The sequence below is a fragment of the Carettochelys insculpta genome, chromosome 7 (assembly GCF_033958435.1).
Source record: "Carettochelys insculpta isolate YL-2023 chromosome 7, ASM3395843v1, whole genome shotgun sequence".
In the NCBI taxonomy this organism is placed as follows: Eukaryota; Metazoa; Chordata; order Testudines; family Carettochelyidae; genus Carettochelys; species Carettochelys insculpta.
The window spans coordinates 32239203-32264367 of record NC_134143.1 but is presented as its reverse complement, the minus strand read 5'-3'; the positions used below and the strand labels follow the sequence as shown (position 1 = coordinate 32264367).

General features: G+C 47.1%; 1 protein-coding gene across 4 annotated transcripts in view; it reads left to right on the top strand.

The window, feature by feature from the left end:
- UNC5B (unc-5 netrin receptor B) overlaps positions 1-25165 on the top strand; it is a 156114-nt gene that overhangs the window by 93687 nt on the left and 37262 nt on the right. For all 4 annotated transcript variants that reach the window (XM_074999485.1, XM_074999487.1, XM_074999484.1 and 1 more), the window contains one exon: positions 17863-18084. In XM_074999485.1, the coding sequence (XP_074855586.1) occupies positions 17863-18084 (222 nt within the window). The remainder of the gene's footprint in view (positions 1-17862; positions 18085-25165) is intronic.

Below are 25165 nucleotides of genomic sequence, written 5' to 3'. Positions count from 1 at the left end.
TGGGTTGAATAGGCTGATGGCAGGCAGAGGAGGAAGGAGGCCTTGACCTGCTGGTACTAGCAAAGCAAAAACACAGCGTAGGGCAAAACAATCAAAACTCCACCAATACAGAGGACCTTTGTAATCTCTGGTCCCAGCTGAATAGCTTGTGTGTGTGTTTTCCTTTCAGAAAGGAGGGTGGAAAGACTCTTCCTTTCTATTAAACTCACTACCCCCTCACAAAATAAATAACCCTGAAACAGAGGGAGTGCAATAATTTAACCTATTCGCAAACTTGAAGAAAGGAAGTCACTCGGCCCGGGTTTTGTGACTGCTGCAAACTGACTCCTCACAATGGAGAGCAGAACATCATTAAGGCCTTGTCAGGGAGACTGTAATTGTTGTGCGTTTTGAAGGAGGACATCAGGCAAGAACAGTCACCCTTTGATTTAGTTTAACACTTTATTGTCTTGTCAGCTGTGATGATTAGCCCGGACATACCTTAGTTCAGCACAGATGTAGGAGCAAGCTCCTTTGAAGCATAAGGTGCTGAATTCAACCTTTTGACTGATTTTTTCTGATATTGATTTTTTGCTGGTAAAAGATATGTTGTTGTCAGAATTCTAAAGTGGGAAATCTTTGTCCAAACAAGGACGGGGAAGGGCCTTTTCCACTTTCTAGCCCCATTTACTGTAACTGCTTCAAGTCAGCGTCATGCTTGGAAACGTGTATTCATAGCTTGGAAAAATGCTGTCTTCAAAGTTCTTCTCGCTCCTGCCCCCTTACAAATGTAGGTGCAGTAGCAGGAAATCTGTGTATTGGAAATGCACCCTGTTTCCTACCTACTGGGTCATTTTGGCTTATCGTGCTGGCTGACATTTCTGTAGTACCTTCCATCGAGATCCCAAAGCACTTTGTACACATGGCTCTTCCCTCTGAGTGCTCAGTTCAGCCTGACAAAATGTTTTTTGGTGGGGAGGATCAGAGAGATCATTTAAAATCCCGCGGCTCGTAGAAGGCACTGCAAATGGAACCCTTTCGCGTTATGCCCGTGCCCCTCCAGTAATCAGCAGTGGGCTTGAGTCTCCACTGCCTTGTGTGACGGCCACCCATGTGGGTGGCAAGTGAATGCGGGGCTGAGGGAGGCTAGCTCCTAGTCCTGCCCTTCTGCCTGAGGTCTCGCCCCTGCCATCCAGGGCCTGGTGGGACACAAGTGCTCCTCCCCCTTCCAGTGTAAGGGGATGCCACTTCTCCCCTGGCAGGTGGCAGCTAGCACAAGCCTTTCTGGCCCTGGCCGGAGCATGGGGGAGAGGGAGGGCCGGCAGCACACAGCCCCAGTCTTCCCCAGCCCTGATGGGAGCATGGGGGGGATAGTGAGAGGAGAGGACAAGCAGCACGTGGCTCCGGCCCCCGTGGTGGCATGTGGGAGAGGGAGGGCCCACAGCCCCAGCCTTCGCCCGGGCATGGGAGGGGCTGACCCCAGCCCTAGAGGGTGTGCAGTGGGCAGCTCCTCTAACCCCAGAACATGGACGGTGCCCAGCTCCAGCCTCACCAGCCCCAGGAGGGCTGATCGCATGGTGCCAGCCTGTGCGAGGCTGAAGCCCAGACAGCCCCAGGAGACAGGGGGAGATGTGCTGGAGGGGGGCAGGGGCTGGAGCGCTGTGTACCTCTTATATGTGCCACCAGTGGCCATCAGTACACTGGAGTCTCCCCAGTTTGAGCTGAAGAGCCAGACTGTGTCTTGCACTGCAGGGCTGGTCCTAACTAATTGGCAGCCTGGGCAAATGGGGGCCACCGGGGTGGGGCAGGGGCAGGGGCAGCAGGTGCACCCTCCTGCTGGGGGGGATGGCAGGGGGCCAGTGGGTGTGCCCTCCCAGCTGCTGTGCCTGCACATGGGTGGGAAGGGCGGGGGGTAGATGCACCCTCCCAGCTTCTGCACCCCCAGCTGCCCGCAGCGCCCCCTGGCTGTCAGTCCGCACGGCTGCAGCCGTGCCCCTCCCCTGTCCCCCCACTTCAAGCACCTGCTGGCTCCAGCCCCATGCGGGCTGGTCCATTTTGGCAGCGCCTTGAAATTGGCGGCCCTGGGCAACGGCCAGGATCACCTGCCCCTAGGACCGTCTCTGTTGCAGTGTTACGGGCTCTCATCCTCTGTGGATAGGGAAGGAAGAAGAAGGTGTGTAACTGAGCAGGGGGTAACACTTGGACCATCTGTAATCTCCGAGATGTGCACTCATGTGTAACAGCCTGGGGAGGGGAGCGGGGCATGGAGTAGAGTGGCCTGGCTGTCTACTAGCCACATTCATTGTCTTGTATTTCTGGACTTTTGTGGGCTGGATTTATACCTGGTGTCACACTTCTGACTTCAGTGTAATGACACCAGCATTAACTTGGACCTGTGTTCACAGCAAACCTCTCTTTTCTAGAGACAGAAACGAGGGAGTCAGGAGCCCTCAGGAGTTCAGATACGGAGAAGCAGGGGCTTTCCGGCATTACCCTCTTCATCCCTTTCCAGCCATCATTCGGGGAGTCCCCCCAGCCGCAGAGGGAAAGGCCCTGTCCTCACCTCTGCTTCAGTATTGTGCAATAGGGACACCTGGCTGCCCAGCAGCAAACGGAGCTTTGCTCAGGATTCCAGCAGGGGAAGTAAGGGCAAAGAGAAAAATGCTGGGCTTGTCCTCCAGCCACACTCCCCACGCCCCCCAGCTCCACATAATATTTTGGCTTCCAGGGCAGGGGGAGATAGGAATCCCCGTCAGTGGAGGTTTTTAAAAACAAATTGTACAAATGGTCTCTGATTACTGTGCCCTGCTTCAGCACATCCCCTTGAGGTCCCTTCCAGCCCAATATTTCTATAATTCTGCGGCTTCTTTGCATGCCTCTGTGGCTGGGCCCTTGTTCCCTTTTCCCCGTTCCCTCTGTAATCCTCCCTGCTTCTTTACCCTCCTGTTTCTGTCAAACATCTCCTTTTGTTTGACATTTCTTGAAAGGCAGGAAACTGACTAAATCCTGCTGTGCCAGGTGGAGGTGACAGATCAGGTAAAGGAGCTACAGAAAACTTCCCCTAGGGAATCTGCCTGTCCCAGGAAGAGGGTGCTTCTTTGCAAATAGGCCTGCTTGTTCCATATCAGTCAGCTTCCACTTAACATGAGTGGTCTTTGTTAAACTAATTCTTAGTGTTTCCAGTTTTATATTAAGAGGAGCCAGGAACATCAAACTATTCAACCACTATGAAGCTGGTGTAAAAGGAAAGTGCTTGTTTTGTGTGTTTGCTTCCCCCCATCCCAAATCTAAAGGGACTTTTTTCCCCTGTGGAGAGAGTGTAAGAGATTTCCCATGCGGTGGGTGGCCAGGCTGGCTAGAATTAGCAAGTGTCAGGAGTGGGTATGAAAGGCTGTTTTGATTGCTTATGATAAATGTGCCCAGCATGGTATTCTTCCTTCTTTCCAACAACATCCCGCCGCGCCCCCGTCCCAAATCTCAAGCTCCCGGTCTCCCCCTCATCATAGCTCAGTGAAACACCAACTTATGCAACCAGCTGAGAAAGCAAATGTGCTCTGTCCAGCTGTGGGGTCTTTCTTCTCTTTCATGCACACTGTTTGGGCCGCATCCACAGATGTAGCAGAGTTGTGGTTGGCAGAGCTGGGCGGCGGGGGGGGGATGGATGGTGGGGGGATGGAAGGGGGTAGGTGGCCTGCAGCACTTTCCCGGTAGCTGGGGCTTACCAGAACCAGTTTGACAACTGTTGTAAATCAAGGCTGCTAAATTTCACCAGCTGCAATGGCTTTCAAGGGCCTGTAACTCAGGCTGAAAAAACAGTGAGAAGTCCCATGGCACCTTATAGACTAATAGATTTATTGGAGCCTAAGCTTTCATGGGCAAAGACGCGCTTAGTCAGATGCATGACTGAGGCTGGACATCCACTGGAGTGTGGTCCCTTTCAACCCTACTCCTGTGCTGGCAGTGGGAGACCATAGCTTTATGGTCTGTGCGTGCTGCTGGAGTGAAACAACGGGGCAGGAGCCAAGGGAGCACTCTGGGGTCTTGTTTCAACAGAAAAATCCGATGCAGATATTTCACCCAGATCCTGTGCTGCTCATTGGGCAGCATCCTGAGCCCAATCCCCATGGCCTTCTTTGGTCTCCATAGGATTCTTCCAACTTACCCTCTCCCACTGGGGCAAATTCCCAGGTTTGAAACCTGCCTGCCTGAGCCCCTGCTAGGTGTTACCCAGTTTTGATAGTCACCTTTTAAAAGTGTTTTTGGCTCTTTGAAGACAACTGTAAAACCAAACCAGATTTGAAAGCAAAAGTCTGTTGCTCACCACTGCTGTCGGGGTTCAGAGTTCTACCTAAGAATCATGCTCAGTTCTCTCAGGAGGACTCCCAGTGCTTAACGATCAGAATGGTAGTTGTCACCTGATTGCAATGAAAGGGGTTCTATTAGGGAAAAAGTAGGGAGTCAATGGTCCAGAAAGGACCTTGTGGACCACAGCCACCCTATCCATAGCAAAGAACAAATTTCAACAGGGACCAAACAGTTGATGGTAACATCCCACCAATTACTGGTGGAATGCAAGACCAAGAGAACCCTTCCACAGCTGCAGCTTGTTGTTTCACATTCTTTGGTGCTGCAATGAAATGAGAGAGAACTGGAAGTCTCGCGTCTGTGCTAGGCTGGAACAGCCTATTAGATTTGTGGCAGTGAAAGAAGAAAGGTGGAGGTTAATGACAACACACTCTCCCTTCCCCTGAATTGTGAGGTGGCTGGGGGCTGGAGCATTCTGCTCTTTGCTAGCAATCTTTATTACCGTCAGTTATTTCTTTTCTTTTTTTGCCTGGCCCCCTGCCTGGTTCACTTTAAGTCCTAGAGAAATAAGAGGCACATTACATGGGCCAGGGAATCTGGCTTGAGCTGCCACTTCTGCATATTCAGTCTTCTTGCAACTGGCTGCAAGCAGCAGCGGAAATGGAGAGGGAAAGGGAGCTGTCTACCTGGAAGCGGAGCTGATGGTTTATTTTCTCTTCCTTTCTTCATCTTCTGAGGAAAGAGAGGACTCCCCTCTTAGAGCAAAGTTCTCACCCTGTGTAAGATGACACTTCAGTGGACTGGGATGATGTGAGGGATCCACAGGGAACCCCATGTAACATCCACTATCCGTGCCCCACGCACCCACACACTCACCATCACCATCAATGCTGCACCAGAGTGGCATGGCCGGAGTGCAGTGTGAGCTTCCTAGCTCACACTGCTCTTGGGACATGCTGCTCCACAGGAAGAGGGGACTGCCCTGCAATAACCGGAAGCGGTGAAGGGCTTCTGGAGGAAGGGGGCAGAGCAGGGGTGGGGAAAGGGAGAGACATAGGAGGAGCATGGGAGGGGAGGGTAAAGCTGTTCTGTGCTGTCACCATGGCTGCAGATGTTCCTCAGACTTAGGTGGTCTCTTGCATGCAGGGGTATATTAAAAACAGGTGGGGCCATGGGACAACACAGTCACAGGGGACTCCCCAGTGTATTAAAATATTAATGTAACACCATTATTTATGCTTTAAAATCTATTCATGCTTATTATTACTTCTGATGCGTAATAAAATTACACTTAATTTTAAAATAAGAATGACGTGACACATTTCTTTTGTTCCACCAAAGCGAATTTTTCAAACAAGATGGAGTTATGGAGCCTTGGGGCTCCTCATGCCTGGGGGCCCTAGGGCAACTTCTCCTTTTGCCCGTATGTTAATCCGCCATTGCTTGCATGAAGATTTAGTTTGCTGGGTTTAGTGCTGTGCAGGTATCTTAATTAACCGAGGCTGGGAGGAGTGAACACTGCCCAGCTCCAGATGCTAGAGATACTTGGTGCAAAATTGCTCTTTGCCCCTTTGCATGAATGATGTGTACAAGCTTTGCATAAGGAATGGAGCAATAGCTGCTCTCCTGTTGTCACATCCCAAAGAGATACCGAGCACGTGAGGGCACATATCCCATTACCCAGAGAGGGATGTGAAAGAATATGCTATTGTGCAAATCCCCAGCATCAGCAGCCTCCTTATTCCCTTGCAGACATAAAGGAAGGCCGGCCACTTTGGCAGCATAGCTACAGGCTGGGTCACGGAAGCAAAAAGGGATTGATCATGTGATCAGACAATTAAAACAAAAGGCAAATACAGAGGTGGACCTGTGTTCTAATCCCAGCTGAGCTGCTAGCTCCCTGTGTGACTACACTTGGCATGTCCTGCAGATTCTGTCTGTGCTGAGTAACTGGGATGTGAAGAGCCTCCCAGAAAATGCTTCATCTCGGTGGAGCTGCCTGGAGGATGTATTTCTTACACCCCCATATGTGAAAACACACAGGGCCAGGCTGAAGTGCAGGAGACAGTATGTGTATTTGGTACTATGTGTCCTTTATGGAGCAGACTATTGCTGCGCTTCTCAGTTCATGCCCAAGGAGGGGGCTAGATGGGAAATGGTTCTTGTGTATTAGGCACTAGTGGAATTCGGTAAGTACATCAGAAAACAAAATATGTGTTTTGGACTATGAGTGGGGTGTGGTTTTGTTACAGGCGGTCCAGGGAGTCACAGACTTTGACTTTCCGGTTTTACGGGCTCTTCTTGCTGTTGAGCCCGGTGCAGAGCCTGATGGACTGTCTGTGCTCTGCTCCTGGGCGGGGACAGTTCAGATAATTTTGCAGATAATCAAGGGTGAGTCAAATCTGTGACATGTGTATCCACTTTTGTCATTACTCATATGTAAATTCCACCCCCGCCCTCCCGCACAAAAAAATCCTATCTGATGACCCAAAGCCCCAAATACAATCAACAGAGAAGCAAGGTATCTACTACGGTAGGAAACGTGTCTGGATTTTGTTTTGATTAATGATGTGCCCTCTCACGCACACCAGAAGGCTTTGCATGGTTCCCCACAGCATGGAGGTGAGCCTGCTGTCTTAGCTAGCCTGAGCCCTGGGACAAAGCAATCACACGCAGTGCCACAACAGAACGTAGAGATGTTTGCTTTCGGAGTATTGCCTTGGCATTTAGTGACGTGAGGTAGCACCATCTTGTGAGCACGCAGAGTCTCAGTGTAAAAGGTCTCCAAGTTGTGATGTGTCTCAGCCCCCAGTACTGGAAGTCAATTTGTCGTTGCATGAGCTGGGTTAATACCACACGGGGAAGGCTGGAGACACTCAGGATCTTCCCATGAATTTTGGGTGGGAAGTGATCCTGTTCATAAGCTGATGAGGAAAGAATATTGCAAACTAGAAGGCCAAGGTCCCTTTCCAAGCCAGTCAGTGCCCTCCTTGGCGGAAGTTGGTACATGTACAGTTTGTAAATTGCAGTGCTGTTAGCCTATAGTGCAGGGTTTTAAATCTGACTTTAAAATAAAGTGAAATAAAAAACTAACTGGCACATACGCAGTGGAGAGAAACTTAATCGGTAGCTTCGGGCCTGCATTACAACTCTGGCCAGGGATAATATATCTTTAAGTACTTGTAATCCTCTGAAATTCCCTTCAGCCATGCCTGGGAGAGGACTGGAGATTACCAGGAGGGCTAGGGTGGGGGAGAACTCTGCCAGACGCACTTTAAGAGCCTAATGGATTTCTAATGTTTACATTTGGTATATACAAACCTACTTTATAAATGATCCTGGCATTAGAGTTGTAAAACAAAGTCATAAAAACAGCCGGCAGCAGCGCAAACGGCTCTTTCCACAGGCAGAGGAAGGGGAAGCTGATCACGACACAGTCAGTATTTATGTGTATATCCATGTTTCTGCAGTACAGCAGGGAGGTGGAGCATGTGCACAACATACGCCACGAGCCATTACGGTGGGGCAGGGGGATTGCTTTTCCCCTGCGTGAACGTTGGTCCTCGGGAAAATGAGGGACAGGAAATGCTGTGGGTGGGAGCAGTCAGGTGCTGTTCAAGCTTCCCCCACAATACTCTGACAGTGCGGCCTCTGCTTGACCTTCAAACTCTTCCAGCCCCTAGGTGTCCCAGTGTTGGTCCAGCTTTATCGGTGTGCCTCACTCATGACCTGAAACGCAGCCAGACGCTCCAGTCTCTTGCTTCTCCAAGGCAGTGGCTGCTCATGGGCATGGATCGTGCCATACTTTGTAATATTTTTGAGATAGCAGGAGCTGCCCTGTAATGACTTGATTGAAACCACCATAGACTTTGTGAGTGGACAGCCAGTGCATCCATCCTGGGATCATCTACTTTGAGCATAGATTATTTAGCAGTGGAGACTGGGAGTCTGGAAACCCGGATTCTGTTCATCCCTCTGCTCACAAGCCAGCTGCTCTGACGCCACAGCCAAGTTACTCTTCCATTGTGAGCCTCAGTTTCCCCATCAGTGCAAGGGAGGGATAACAAAGCGGTATCATTGCAAAGACAGAGATTTTCTTAATTATTTGAAAGACAGTTTGGAACCCTGGTAGGAAAGGTGCTGTTGACAGGCAAAGTACTATTTTAAGACAGGTTTTCACACCATCCACCAAAATAGCTTCACTGGCAGATGCTAGAAAGATACTCTTAACTCAGTCTCTTTTGCCAGGAAATCTAGGTTATGTTGTTTTGCAATAAAGCCTAGTGATTGAACCACTAGTGAAATAGGTGGGACTCCAGGAGCGCGTGACATATCTGACAGCAGTCCGTGTAAGAAGAAGTGATCTAATACCATGGCAGCCACTGTATTGCTGCCGCAGAGTTCTTGGAGGAAGGAATAACTAGAGGCAATGGAAGCTGAGCGCTTAGGCCTGGGAGAGCCTCCTATGACCTAATTAGTGGCAATGGCACCTAAATAACGGTGTTGGTGACACAGTGATACACAATGGCATGTTTACTGCATGCATTGGCTTTTTAAGCATGTGCATGTGGTTAAGAATGTGTTGATTTATGGCACATATGGAAAGTACCCAGGAGTCACTGGGAATTCAGTCATGAGTAACCTGGCACTTTCCATCTGTTGTATCAGCTGCTATTACCTGCTGTTCTGTGAAGATCTCTGCAGTGCTGTGCCTGACCATCTCTTTGAATCTGCCATGCTCAGCTAAAGGCAGGGTACAAGCCACTGCAACACTGTGCTAACCCACCCTGTTGCTTGTAGGTGTGGTATCTTACTCCATGATTCTCATCAGCCCAGGTTAGAGAACAGAATATGGTTAGGCCAGTGCCTAGATGGGAGATCTCCAAGAAACGTGCATGTTCTGCAATAGGTAGTTTTGGCCATTGAGTGAGAAAATGATGCTGCTCCCCCTTGCAAGGGTGCTGAATCAATAACACAGCACGGTCCACGGTGTGCTGCGGTTTTCACATACGAGGTATTGACCACTTAGAGCTGATAAGAATTCCACACCACAAAGTATCAAATTGTGAGAACATGTGAATTTTACACTCAAAGCCAAGTTCACAGACCTGCTCTTCTACAGCATGTTCCCAGCAGCACCTGGTCTGGAGAGCATTGAATGTGGTGACTAGGGAGAGTGGTTATAGCCAGGTAAATGGATTGTAACATGGCCTTTAATTTTTGACCTTGAGCATGTGTCTTAGGTGCAGTATGTATTCCATTTCACCCTGTTTCTGTTGATCTAATGGACTTCAGAAATTCCTATAATACTTTTTGGGTATGTCTACACTAGCCAGCTACTTCAAAGTAGCCGGCACAACATCAAAATAGCACGCGTCACGTCTACACGCGCCATGTGCTATTTCGACGTTGAAATCGATGTTAGACGGTGAGACATCGAAATCGCTATTCCTGTCCGAAGATGGGAATAGCGCCCTACTTCGACATTCAACGTTGAACTAGGGCGTGTGTAGATGATCCGCATCCTGCTACTTCGAAATAGCGGGGTCCTCCAGGCAGCCATCAGCTGAGGGGTTGAGAGACGCTCTGTCCAGCCCCTGCGGGGCTCTATGATCACCAAGTGCAGCAGCCCTTAGCCCAGGGCTTCTGGCAGCTGCTGCTGCAGCTGGGGGTGCATGCTGCGTGCACAGGGTCTGCAACTGGTTATCGGCTCTGTGGATCTCATGCTGTTCAGGGCAAGTGTGTCTGGGAGGGGCCCTTTAAGGGAGCGGCTTGGGGCTTTGCTGGCCCCTTATTTCTACAGGGAGCACTTGTGTGTGTGGACGCTCCACATTTCCTTCCGGGGCGGCTCCTTTCGACGTGGAACGTCGACGGCACCAGCTCTGGAGGACGTGTAGACGATACATGTCGAAGTAGCCTATTTCGATGTCCTTACTTCGAAATAGGCTACTTCGACGTAATGTGCTAGTGTAGACGTAGCCTTTACGATCTGAACAGTTTTTAGGCATAGTGTCTTGGCAAAATTTTCAGTTCTAATAGCGTCTGCTGTTGTGTGGCTGTGTGGTTGTTTTGTTTCATCCCAGAGGTAGCAGCATTTCAGTGATGTGATGTATAAGATGATGTCTACCTGATGAAAGGTGAAGGTTTCTTCTTCTGTGCTTTTCCTTTCCATGCAATTGTATCAGTTGGGCTCTACTCGCAGCAGGTCAAAAGCCATTTTTGGTCTTGTCCTATCCTTCATGCTCCGTTGTCAGCCAGAACCTTGCTATACCTCTCAGCTGTGCATTATCCAGAGATGGGTGTTAGCAAAAGACCGTGGTCTAATGTCAGGCCCAGCAGTGAAATCATGTACTCCATAGATAATGTTGCATGCCTATTTGCCTGTATTCTGACAGGCTCTCCCCATCCCGCTTCCTTGCTCTTTATCTTTATAACTAGTGGGGTGCTTTTGTCACCCCGCAGCATTAGTTGTCCTCTCAAGATGCTGCTGAGCTTTGTACTTTGGCTTCTTTTTAAAGGCCAAAACAGAAAGCTGTGAAAATGCTTGTTCCTGAGTCATCACTCCCCTCTGATTAACTGGGATCTGCACTAAAGAAAACTTAGTCATTAAATCCTTCAGTCCTCCAGTATTTGCATTTTCCCTGTGCTGTGTTGTGTTCTTCACAAAAACATAACGCTTTTCTGTCCGCTTCTTCCCTTCCTACCCAATGAGGGCATGGGGCACCAGCCGGCAGCCTGGTGTGTGAGTTGGGCAGCAGCTCGCAATAGCTCACTAGGGAGGGCATTGTACCTCCTAATTATTCTGTGTCCCAGTGCAATTGGTAGGGTGCTGAGAAAATTACAGACCTGCAAATGAAATCGGGGAGAGAATGGCGGATGGCAGCAGCCGAGAGGGGAAGAGCTGGAAAAAGAGAGAGAGGGAAACTAGCCTGGAGTTTAATTCATTGTTTCCAAAAGAGCAGTTAATGGATTATGACAAATGTCCTACTGTTCTTTCTTAGTGTTGTGTTAAAATGGAAATGGAAGGTCAATTTTCCTAAATGGATTTTAAATGATTGACCTTGTGTGTTTTTTCACTCACTGATTTTCGCTCAGGAGGCAGCTTGGTCATTTTGCTTTCTTGGTCTGCTTAGTTTTTGTTTGCTTTTTACTCCCTATAACGCTTTCAGTGTTCTGTGGCCCTCTTTTGTACCATAGCTTTATGCTGGGGTGACAGGAGTGGGCTCACTTCAGCATGGCCAGCACTCAAGATTTTATCACCAATCAGGCAACATTTATTGTGAAAGCCCCATACCTGCAGCTAAGAACCTCAACTTTAACTGACCAGTTGGAAAAGCATAAGCTTATAACTCTCAGGGTTGCAGAGAAAAGGCTGAAAAACTGACTCGAGTGTTGCCTAAGGCTCTGAAACCTGGAAGTCAAATGAAAGAACCTTCACATTTTAAAATTTCATGATTTTTGCAGGGCCTGACTCATAATTTTATGACTCATGAGTGCTTGGGATTTAGTGATTCTTGGTTTAAATTTACAGCTCATGAAGCTGACGGAGTGGACAGCATTGGTCAGACCTGTACATTGGGTACCCTCACCCACATGCAATTCTGTTCAAGCATCTCAAGCTGGGCCTGCAGCATCCTCTGCTGTTTCCTACGCATGCAACAGCTGGGCGCTTACCCACATCGCATCTATTCCATGTCACTACGTAGCCTGAACACAAGCCACTAATTGTCCCTTTGTGTCAGCTTTTTAAATTGTATTTGTGTGTAAATATTCACGCAGGTCAAATCTGTCAAACTCCCTACAGTTGGGACCAAAATGGCATGTCTGAACTCGGGTTTGTAGAGAGGAATCTAGTGTTTTAAATCCTCACTCGACTGGCGATGACTCTAGGATCTTGCTTTCTTTGTAGCTCTTGATTCCTAAAGCAAATGGCCGGCTGGAAGTGGTCACGTTTTTGTGCCAGGGAGATTGTGAGTGTAGCGTCCAAGTCCATTACCAATTCAATGGTTTTAGTAATGGAAAAAAGTCAGTGGTGCTTTTGATTTTATATGCAGCTGCCACAAAACCTCTGTTGTTGATCATTTGTGAAATACTGTGAGCTCTGTGTTGGAGTGTCTAATCTTCTGAGAGGGATGAGCAGAGCACGGGTAGAGGTAGTGGAATGTGAGTGTTATGCAAAAGAAGCAGAAGAATTGGGTGGTGTGGGGACCCGGGAATCCAAGACAGAGCAGTGCCTGAAACCTGAAAAGACAGGTCAGTGTGATTTATGCTGTAGTCCTAGTCAGCTTCTCCGATGCAAGCCCTTCTGGGGTTTTGTTTGGATCATACCAATGCATTCCTTTAGCCTGTGGGATTGGCGGCCCTGGGGCAATGCCAAACCCTCTGCTTATTGTAACGGAAAAGAACCTGGGAAAAGAGTTGACATGGAGTAGCAGGCTGGGAAGAAGATGGTGTGAACAGCTTCCTTTTCATTTTAGTGGCTTCATTTTCTTTAACCCCTTTGATTCTGATCCAGGTTTTGAAGGTACATTTTCCAAGCAGTTAAGAGAAGTCTCAGGTGTCTTGTGTGTCCTGATTCACGTTGCTGTTTAGGGCAATCATGAGGCAACTCTTGGATTTATCGTGTGTTTTCCCTACTGCAAGACACTCCATCCAGCCAGAACTACAGTATTGGTATGACTTTGGAGTGGCGGGATGCCAGTCACACACTGTGTATCAGGGTGGATTGATTTACATCAGGTTTCCAAAGAAGCTAAAATGGCTTGTGCTCAGAGCGCACTTAATTTTGGAGTATGCCCGGCTGAACTCACTGGCACTTTTTTGAAAATAAAAAGTAAAGGATGGGTTTCCCTTAGAAAACCTGAAGTATGCTGAAATAGAATAGGGATCACCTATTGTGGCATCACCATTATGGTCTGTGTCCATGATGTTCCAAAATAAGGGGCATATATTTTTTATGTAATATAAAATAAGAAAATGACATTGTCAACTCTAGGTTTCTCTTACTGTAGTTTTCTGTACTGTATACTTGAGTGACAGATTCTAAGCGTAGTGACTAATTAAGCAAGCCATAAGGATTAGCTAAACTAACTTTTTTTTCTTAGCAACATCCAACACAGCAAACAGCTTGGGAATTTACTTGTCAAATCACACTTATGCAGTGAAAACAGTGTTATCCAGCACCTGGATAGCTGGCAAGTTCTGTTATCTGGCATGGGGGTCCGTTAGGCTGGTGGCTGCAGGGGGACTGCCCTGCCAGCAGCAGCAGGGCTGGATTCCCTGCTGGGGCCAGCGTTCAAATAACTGGAAGATTTGATTACCTGTTCCCTGTGGATGCCAGATAATCAACCGCTTACTGAAGAAGTGGGTCTGTCCCATGAAAGCTCACCTAATATATTATTTTGTTAGTCTTTAAAGTGCTACTTGACTGCTGTTTTGTTTTGTACTAAAGAGCTTAGACTAGAGAGAGTCTTGAAGAATGAAGCATTACAAGATGAAGCATTTAAGTTAGTACTCCGTTGACTCACTCAGCCATATCCAGAGGTCTGCAACCAAAATAGGGAGAAGAGCCATTTTTTTCCCGAATTTGGTTACAAAACCAATACTTAGAGAGCCTCAATGCATGTGTATACAAGGCAGTCCTTAATAAATGTCAAGCCGTACTTTTTATCACCCTATTTTAAGAACATTACACACAACGTTTTGTTCCAGTTAGAAATTTTAAGTTATTTTCACCCCTGGATTGGAGAGCAAATGAGGACAAGGAAAACACTGCACCTGGGGATAGCCTGTTAAGCAGGAAAGAACAATGTTCACATCACCCCTCCTTGATGAGGAGAAGGAACTGGGCAGCAAATTCCCTGCAGGTGGTGCTCTGTGTCACACCTGCTTTCCTGGCCAGAGCCGAAGTGCTGGCCCAGCTTGGTGTCCCAGGAACTAACGCTGCTGCTGGTTCAAGGCAGCCCAAGTTCCTGCTCTCTCAGCTGGAGGAGCAGGGAATCCGCCCTGAGGTGAGCGCTGCGGCTGGGCCTTGCCTGGGGGGCATTTTTCACCCATGGCAGAGGCAGGCAGAGGGGCCAATTCCTCCTCTGTCCCCCAACATCTGTCCCACCTTCCCCTCCCTTCTCAGACCCCAGATCCGCTGACCTGCACTTGCCAGGGGCAGAGAGGGAGCCAGCCAAGGCGGACGATGCAGGTGGGCGGGAGAGGGAGGAGCTAGAACCGCCCCCTCCAGTTCTCTCCTCCAGGGCCAGAGGAGTCTCTCCCAGGGCTGAGTGGAGTCATTGCAGGTCTGGATGCTGCTGTCACTGACTGCTCTGCAGCTCCCTGCCCTGCTGCCTCCCTGCCGGCCGCTAAACCCGCTGAATTTAGTTCTAGTGTTTCAGTAGTGGCAGGGCTGGGAGCTGTAGAGGAGTCAGCAGTGGCAGCCTCCGGAGCCGCCAATGACAACTCAAAGAGCCGTGGGTTGCTGAGCTCTGGCCATATCTGTATCTTCATCCAGATCATTTTCTCCCAATAAGAAGTTTCCCTCATGACATTTCACTCTTGGAACTTGGCCCTACATCATCTTCTTTCACTGCTTACACTTGACACATTTTCCTTTTCTACCCAGAGAATGAATGTCTTCCAAATGTTCCCAGCAAAGGGCTTTCTTGTGCCCAGAAAGCGTGACAGTTTTTTTGTGGCTGTAGTGTGGGGGTATACAGGAACCTGTGTGTGTGTGTGTGTGTGTGCGTGCGTGCGCGCGCGCACGCGCGCCGCTGAATAATGTCTTCTTCCCTCTTCCTTTCAGTCCGCTCCACTGTTCCTTTCTATGCTGCCTACTTCCTTTCCTGGGTAAATTGTCTGTCTATCTCTAAGACAATGTCTTAACTAACTCCTCAGCTGTATTTGGCCAAGGTCCACCACCACATGAGCACAGAAGAAAAACAATTCCATCCAGCTTGTGCCTTTTTATACACGTTACTGTTTAGTCTGCTGAGAAACAGAAATTGAGAGCCTAGAACTTTCAAGAAGCACAAGTTAATAGTTAGGCTGGACAGACTAGAGCCATTAATTCATTTTTACGAGACTGTAAGTGTATGTGCAGCATGTTTGTGATGAGATTTAATGGTAAGTGTTATTTTTAAAAGAGGAATTTAGTTTTTTATTGATTTAAAAGATAAAAATCTGATATAAGTAAAAAAAAAAAATCTGATGGGGGGTGTTATTTTTAAATTCATTGATTTTTATCCACCCTGCTATAGATGCCATCAAGCTGGTTAGCAGCAGCGTGATGGAATGTCACAGGCACATGGTTGAGGTGGAGGTTTCTCATGGCTCCAGTGAAGGGTGGGAGAGCACAGGGCACGTCATAAGTAGATTTAATTTATAATCTAATGAAAAAATGTTCTCTGGATTCTTAATATATGCTTTTTGTTCTCAGAAGGCCTCCAAACCCTTCCCTTCAGGTCTTACACTGTAGCAGCTTTGCTCCCAGTGGATGAGGTCAACACACACAACTGCTTTTGAGCTACTATCAGCCAGAGAACATCACAGTAGAGTGATGAACGAAGCTCACTTCCACTACAGCCTGACCACACACCCTCTGTAGGGCTCACAGCCTTGAATTGATCCAGCAGCAAGGCATCCGTACCTGGGTTTCCTCTGTTGTCTCAAGTCTGATAGGCTGACCCCTGCTGGATTCTGTTTCAACTACTTGTGTGTGATGCGTTGAACGTTATTGAGTACTGGCTGTGTTGTCAACAGCGAGAATGGACATTTCCCTGCTCCTCGCATTGCAGATGAAGGTGTCTGAGAGAGAAGGAACGAAAGGGCAGGTACAAAACAGTGGCACATGAGGGATAAAAGGAGAGGAAGGACAAACTCTGGGACAAAGTAATCTTTTTCAGCTCCTAAGTGCATTTGGCAAGTGTTTTGGAGTGGAAGTAATGGTCATGAGGTAGTTAGCAGTGAAATTTTACATAAGAGCAGCCACATTGTGTCTCACTAATGGTCCATCTAGTCCAGTAGCCTGTCTTCTGGCAGTGGCTGGTACCACATGAGTTCTACAGGTTGACTGTACATTATAGGAAGTAGTACTTCCTCATGTCTGTTCTAAACCTAATGCCTATTAATGTCCTTTAGTGACACCCAGTTTTTATGTTATGTGATGGGGCAGATAACACTTCCTTATTCACTTGTTCTAAATTTTATTGACCACTATCAGATCCTACCCACCTTCCTTCAAGACATCTCATTTCTAAGGCAAAGCATCCCAGTCCTTGTAATCTCTTCTTCTGTGGAACCTGATCCAACCCCCTGATCATTTTTGTTGCCCTTCTCTGTAGTTTTTCCAGTTCAAGAATAGTATGTGGCATTCAGATGTAGGCATGTTATGTATTTACCTACTGGCATTATGATATTTTCTGTCTTCCTATGTAGTCTTTTTGGTTCCTAATGTTCTGGGGGTTTTTTGTTTTGTTTGTTTGTTTTTACTGCTGCTATGCAATGAGTGGATGTTTTCAGAGATCTATCTGCAATCACTCCAAGATCTTCCTTGAGTGGAAACAGCTAATTTAGAACCCATCATTTTGTGTGTGTAGTTGAGACTTTCCGGTGTGCAATACTTTCCATTTATAAACATTGAATTTTATCTGCCATTTTGTTGCCTGATCAGCCAGTTTTGCGACATCCTTTTAAAACTCTTTGCAGTCTGCTTTGAGCTTCTCTACCTTTAGTAATTTTGTATCATATGCAAACATTGCTGCCTTCCTGTTTGCCTCTTTCACCAGATCCTTTATGAATATGATGAACAGCACTTGTCCCAGTACGGATCTTGGGGGCAGAGCCATCCCATCCTTGGTTTTCAGGGCTCTGCACTTCAGGGGGATGTGGGGCCTGGGTGGCATGGGAGCTAGTGGCAGCATCACCAGCCTCACTCCACTGTTCCCACTGGCATTACCCAGGAGAGGAGGGGTCGAGGGCTTTGGAGAAGGAAGAGGGCAGGGGCAGGTGTGAGGGGGGGTTAGGGAAGGGGCAGAGTGGGATGAGACAAAGCAGGGCCCGGAAGGAGGTGGAGCAAGGGCAGGAAGAGACAGGGAGGGACAGGGCTTGGTGGGTGAGAGGTTGCCCTGCGCTCTGCAACTCCCTAGGGATGGTCCTACTTGGGGGACCCCACTATTTAACACACTCATTGTGAAAACTGAGGATACATTCCTACCTATTGTTTCCTGTCTTTTAAGCAGTTACTGATCCATGAGACAATCTTCCCTCTTATCCCATGATAAGTTCACTTTGCCTAAGAACCTGTGGTGTGGGATCTTGCCTTTCTGAAAGTCCAAGTACACTATGTTCACTGAATCTCCATTATCCACATGCTTGTTCAGACCTTTAATGAATTCTAATAGATCGGTGAGGCATGATTTTCCTTTACAAAAGGTGTGTTAACTCTTCCCAACATACGGTGCTCATGTGTGTGTCTGACAACTCTTAAATAAAGAGCTGGTTGGTGTAGACTCTGGTTACACTTGCAGAAGTTTTTGCAGTGTATGCGCAACAGGAGTAACTGTTTTCCTCATTCTTTCTTTTTCCTTTCAGAAATTGAGTACAGCGATGTGCTTCCAGATTCCTTCCCATCAACCCCTGCAGAGACGCTTCCCCATTTCCTACTGGAGCCACAAGATGCATACATTGTAAAGAACAAGCCTGTGGAGCTGATTTGCAGAGCCAACCCAGCCACTCAGATTTACTTCAAGTGCAATGGCGAGTGGGTCAACCAGAACGACCATCTCACTAAAGAGAGCTTGGATGAGGTGACTGGTAAGAAACCATTGCAGATCTGACTCTCTTTTTAACTTCTTTCCACTATCCATCCTGCCTTCTCATTTCTTTCTGACTTTCTCCTCTGCTGCTTCGTCCGTCCACACTCTCTCTCTCTTTTGATGGCTCTATAGTACAGAACACAGGGGTATTTAAAGTATGTTACTTTGCAGACATGCTTGAAATGGAGAAATAATTGGATCCTTTTCCACTTAGGATGAGGAATGGTATGACTGCCTTTTTTCATCCTTGCCTGACAGGATGGGTCCTCTTTAATACCATTTTGTAAGCCCTGTCTCTGGCGCTGTTGTAACATTTTGCGAGTTCAAGGAAAAATAGGAATGAATTTCCTCTGCCTTCTTGTTGCCTCCCCCATATAAATATTTGTAGACGGATAAAATGCCTCTCCAGTACGCCTTGCCTGCTAAAGCTACGTGTATTTATCTTTGTTTAATTTTCCTTCAAGCCGCAGTTGATTTTTGTTGGCCTTTGCTGAAGTCTGAGACCAAGTGCCCATGTGGGGAAGCAATATCGAAGGGGCATTGACGCCAGAGCCAAGGAAAACAAGAGTCTCAGCACCCTTCCCTCTGTTGTGAAGTGTCTGCATGTACCACCCAAAATTGAATTAATCTTTTCTTTTGCCTGATCTTTCTGCCAACTCATGGCTAATTTGTTGCCCACTATTGCCCAGAACTCTGTTTCAGAATATATCACTTTCTAGTTTTCCTCCTCCCATTGTATGTCTGTGTTTGGGATTATTTTCCCCCAAGGAAATTAGTTTGATGTTTCCAGTTTATTTGGTTATTTCTGTTACTTCTTGGAACAGCTAGTTCTAGACAACACACAAGGAGACAATGTTCTAAATTTACTCATAAGTAAACAATAGAGTCTAGTCAAGATGTAGTGCTAGTTGAGACGCTTAATGACAGTGACCACAACGTAATTAAATTCAGTACCCTTTTGGAAGGAAACATACATGACCTTTTTAGATGGAAATTACTCCTCTCCAAGCTACAGAATAGTGTTGATAGAGAAGAACTATAAGATGTGATCAAGATGGACTTTCCAAAAGCACTTCACAGGAGGTGGCCGAGAAAGGGAGGTACTTCAGGTAAGGCATACAATATCGATATGGATTAGAAAGTGGCTGAGAATGAACACCAAGAACAGGAATAAATGGCCAGTTTTTAGCACTGCAAAAGGTTAACAGTGAAGTGTACAAAGGAGGCCTACTAGAACCCGTTCTACTTGATCCGAGAAGGTGGGAAGTTTGGGGTTTGGGATTTTTCAATGAGCCTCAGGAAGGCCTGCAATTCCTATTTGGTTTCAGTGGGATTTGAGTGCCTAACTCCATGAGGCTCTTTTGAAAATTTCAGCCCTCAGCAAAATAGTTTTCTGAAGGAAAAGCAGTGCAAATTTTCCAGCACAGATGTTTTTACAAATGGTTCCTTTTTTTTCCAGCTCTGTTTAGTGTCTATGTTAGGTGCTTGTTTCACCCCATTTCTGTGGTATCGGAGACCCATTCAATCTTTCGTGTGCTTATCCTCTCACTAGCCTCTAAAGAGTGAAGTGCTATTAATCCCATTTGACAGATGGAGAAGTGAGGTACTAAGAGACTTTCTAAAGTCCATGGCAGAGCAGGGAACTGAGCCTGGGTTTCCTAAGTCCCTGCCTCGTGCCCTAAGTACCGGACAGTCCATCCTCTCCAATTGAATATATTCACTAGTTAGCAAATTGTCCCAGCATTGCTTGGGTCCTTAAGTCAATAATGATGTGTGCGGATGTGGGGTGGTGGGTTTTTTCTTTTTGAAAATGCGTGTAAATGATTGTGCTTTTCAAAACCTCCGGTCCCCTGTCCTGAGCCTGACTCCTGCACTCACCCACCCTTGGCCCTGAGTGCACACACACCCCAGCCCTGCCTTGACTGCTGCTATCCTTCACACACACACACACACCAGTTCCCTTCTCAGAGGACCTCCTCATGCCCAGCTGCTTGTTGTTCCCCTTCCTGTCCCTGTGAGAGAGCAAGAGCAAAGTGCCCAGCTTGCCTGCCCCTGCCTCCCCAGCCAGAGGGAGGAATGCAGCAAACTGTGCACCTTTCCCTTGCTCCCTAGCAGTGAGGGAAGGGGAACAATAATCAATGAACCTGGTGGTGGGGAAGCTTCAGCCTCCCTCCCCTCACCACCATCCCACCAGGCACAACCAGACCCTTACCTTGCTTTAAGTTCTGAGAAGAGGAGGCTGTACGCCAAATGTGGTGAGCCTGACTCTTACCATTTAGGAGGAGTTCTTGAATAGACAGATGTACAGACAGACTGACTCACAGACAAACTCTCTCCAATGTATGGTAGATGGTGTGGAAAAGGGCTGAACAAGTAGGTGGCAAAGTTTGCCGGTGACACAACTTTATTAGCAATAGTCAATCTAGAGAGCCCTGAGGAGCGTCAGAGGGACCTAACAAATGAGTGAATGAGTGCCATGATGTCAGATGAAAGTCATTGTTGTCAAAGACAAGGTAATACGCATTGGAAGCCGCAATGTGAATTACTCTCACATTTTGCTGAGTTCTAATTTAAGTGGAATCACACAGGAAAAAGAACTAGGGGTCAGTTTATTGAAAAGCTTTGTTCAGTGTGCAGCGGCAACCAAAATAGCAAACAGGATGCCTGCAGAATAGGGTAGAAAAGAATATTGAAACTTTCATAATGTCGTTATATAAATCCTTGATGTCATCCTTACTTGGAATACTCTATTCCGTTTAGCCAACTGAAAAAAGCAAAGCAGAAGTGCAAAGGGGTTCAGAGACTGGCAATGAAAGTGATTATAGGCAGGAAAAAATAGATGAGGTAATACTGGAAATACCAAGATTCTTGTTTAGAGAGAGAACAGATGAGAAGGGGAGATTATATAAAATAATGTCTGGTCGAAAGAAGGCAGAACAGGCACTGGCATTTCTGTTTCTCATAATCCTGCAATAAGGGGACATTTAACGAAAATGAAGGTCATCTGAAACTGATAAAAAGAAAATACACAACACATGATCAGTCCATAGGTCTAATGGATAAAGGGAATGAGAGGCAGGGGCGATACATACCAGGGGCATGAGGAAGGGCACGTGTTCTTGCCCCGAAATGCTGTAGGTGGGAGGGGCTAGCCAGCAGCCTGCAGGGGGACCGGCAGGGCTGGAGCACTGGCAGTGGCGTCAGGGATCTACCCTGCCCCACCCCACACTTAGTGGCAGCAGCGAAGTAAGTGGAGCCAGGCAGCCCCAGCTCCCTCTGCTCTCCAGCTGCAGTGCTCCTGAGGAACTGGCCCTCCCCAGCAGAAAGCAGTCGCACAGCCCGTGAGCATGGAGAGCTGGGGCTGCCTTGCTCCGCTCACTTGCTGCTGCCAGTGATATGGGGTGAGGCGCAGACCCCTGCTGCCAGTGTTGGCTTCCCAGCCCCACTGTTCCCCCAGGCTGCCTTGGGTGGGGAAGATATGGGGTAGGGATGAAGAGAGGCAGGGTTTGGGGCAGGGTCTGGCGCAGAGGGGGGTTGTCCCTGCCCTGGGCTGCTGGGGCAGACATACATGGCCACCTCCACCCACCCCCTACCAGTCACTGGTGGCTGGGAGCTTAGTTCGATTCGAAAAGCAATTTGTTATTTAATGGACAGTGAGAAGGTTCACAACTAGGATTTAGAATGTATGTAAGTAATATCAAGGCTCTTGTGCTCAGAGCATAAATCAACCAGTCGCTGCCCGGACTAGGAAGAGTATCTCTTATGGGCATATTGTTCCATAATTGTCCATCACAGGATTTTTTGTGCTTTCCTCTGAAACCCACATGGTTCTGGTCAGTGTTTGAGACAGGATAATGCCTTGATGTGACCTAATTAAATGATTTGCTAAATGTAAAGATTATACACCCACTCCCCATCACTTACTTTGTAACTATGTCCTGGAAAAAAAAAAAGCAATCAAATTTCTCTTGTAAAATATTCTGGAATAAGCCCATGAATGAAGTGAATTGGTCATCACTTGAGGTCTTTAAATCAACAGGGAGTATCTTTGAAAATAGATGCTGTAGCTCAAACAGAAGTTAAGGGCTCGATGCAGAACTTATAGGATGGGATTCTTTGACCTGTATTGTGCAGGGTGTCAGACTAGATAACCATTATGGTCCCTTGTGTCCTTGAATCTGTGAACAATGCTTGTTGTTCATGATCCCATTAGCCCCTAGATAATGATTCTCTCCCCTCCCAGTGTTTTTAAGCACTTTACTAACAGCACAGTAATTAACAGGCTCACTCTTCTTGACTTTTTAAAGTGTTAGCATTACAGCTTCTCTTCTCCAGTCAGTCAGGACCTCCCAAGGTATCCATTGCTTTTCATAATCAAAAGTCAATGGTACATGACATTTGGGTCAGCTGATTTGTACATGTTCACAGTCTCCCAAGTATTCATTCACCTGCTGTTATGAAGAGCTTCCCAGTTTTCTTGTTCCACCATCCTCATATCACCTTGTAGTTTTAACTAGGGAGTTCATGCCATTCTGTGAGTTCTAGCTTGTTTGCCTTTCCAAACCTGCTCTGTAGAGGAATAATACTTATTTTAACCTGAGATATTTGAGCAGTTCACCTGGAAGCCATTTTCCCTAGTATGTACCTTTTTATTCCCAGAGGATTTGCTGTCTACTATTCCCTACTTGTGCTCTGCCTTCAGGATTTCCCAACTTTCTAGTGAATTTGAATACTCCTTCCAGTCCCAGCTAGTTTACTGTGTCCCACATTTTAAAAGGTACCTAGGTACTGCTGCACTCCATGTTGTGGGGCCTAGCTAACTTAAGAGCCAAAAATCTAATTTTAGTCAATGGTTTTAGACAATGGAATTAAAGTACCCAAGGATGTAAATCACTTCTGAAAAGTGTGATTTAGGGTCCTAAATCTGTTAGGCACTCAGAGTGCTGAGAGTCGGAGTGAGCAAATACCTTTAAAAATCTGGTCCTATATTTTTCTAACAAATACACTCAAGATTCCTTATTTACTTTGCATCCCGAGTTTACAAGTTGCAGGACAGACCCATAAAAGTTAGAATAGATGTGCCAGTTTTGGGGTGAGCAGCTACTTTGAGGGGGATGGGCTACGTCAGAAGGCAGACATCTCATTTAACCTCCTCTCCTTCTGAATTCATGCAGGGCAGCTGTCTGAGGAGAGGGGCATGTGAGGGTGAAGCAGAGTAGTTGTTCTATCATGAATGAGTGATTGTAGGAAGGAAAAGTGTATGTTTGTTTTGATCTTGTTTGCTGGGTTCAGTTTTCTATCTAGAATGAATGTATAACTTTAATTAAAGCATCCTTTAAAGAAATCGTGCACTGTTGAACTTCTGCAAAAGTCCATATGAAATGGCTAAATTATTTAATTGATGTCTAAATTACCAGTATGAATATCAAATGAATTCAGAATGGCAAGAAGAGTTATGTTTCCAGGGGGTTAGTTGCTACGTACTGTTCTTAATCACAGCTGTGGGACCAACATACCAGCTAAAGGAGCTAAATGTCCAGTGTGATTCAGAGATGGTAGAGCCAAGAGGCATGGAAAGGAATTTAGTGAAGCTTAGGTTAAAATGAGCAATTTGTATGAATATGAGATGGAGTGACAACAAATTAAACCTTCTAATGAAGGTAGCAATGCATGGGGCTGTAGGCAATATCACAGAACGTCTAATCCTGTCGTGTTTTACTGTAGCTGGCTGGCAGTGTATTGTGGGGTTTATAATTCCATCATGGGTCTTTGCTCAGGATTGGAGCTCTACATACTACAGAAAACAGAAGAAGCTGATTGTGTACCCAGTGTTTCTTCTATGCTCTGCAGTTCAAACTGGGCTTTGTTTTCTCCTGAGCGAATGTGCAGAATCTTTAGTTTGGAACATGGGAAACATGCACCTAAAAAGCCCATTGAGAGTTATTTCATTGTAGCAAAGCAATGACTTCTAGAGTCTTCTCTCCTCTTGGAGGCATTGACATGGGGTGACCGCTTTCAATAGGGGCACACCCCATATGTAGTGGTCACCTTCACTGGGGACATGAATTTATTGGGCAGATTGCACCTTTGGCCACTCTTAGTCTTTCCAAGTGCACTTGTAACCCCCACACCAACATGTGGTTCACTCCGTCCCACTAAGCGTCAGGTCTGTAGTTTTCATCCCTCTCTGGGAGAGGAATCAGTTCAGGGGATTGGACTAGAGCTCGCGAGGTCCTGTCCACGCCGCTGCTTCTGTGAGGCTCCCACTCTAACTGGGCCCTGCGTTGCATTCCTCCAGGCATCCAAGCCTGACTTATGTCCAGACCCTGCAGCTCTGGTCCCGCCAAAGCAAGAAGAGTGGTAACCAGTGACCAAACAACCTCTTTACCTCCAAGTATTTATTTAGAACAAAAACACTTAGGAGAAAATATACCTTAAAAACACTAAATGGACTACACGCCTGTATAACTGCCCTGAAGCAGACTCAAACCTGGGAAGTCCGGAGCTTAGTGCAGGCACCGCTACAGCTTGAGCTAAAACCCAGGTGGCTCTCAGCCTAGGCTGTAGAGGACAATTATTTTTTTCTCTGTGAAGTGGTCTCGGTACCCCTACGTGGGATAGTTAACCACACACAGCTGTGTGGGTTACACCTGTCCTGAGCTTAGCAGCTGTACAACCATTTTGCACAGGGGGCTCTTGGGTGAATTAACTGTGCGCACTTTTCCTTAGGGCTGCTCTGTTTCAGCCCTGTACCTGGTCAGTGTTCACTGACAACTCCCTGGACAGCTCCTGGAAACTTACCTGCCCATTCCACACTTAATAGGAATCAAGTTCACTTTTTAACTCTTCCCCAGGGAATCCTCCCTGAAATGAGTGGTGGGGCACTCCCTGGAGCACCCCAGCCACTGATGGTAGCAGGAGACCACACAGATCCCAGCAAACAGTAGGAGACCCCAGTTGCCAGTTGCAGCAAGTGCTACCCTACTCTTACTTCCTACTCCCAGTTCTGCAGGGCCACAGGGAATTCGCCTCACCCTCTCCTGGCTCCCAGACTCCGGTCAGGGGTCCCTCCCAGCCAG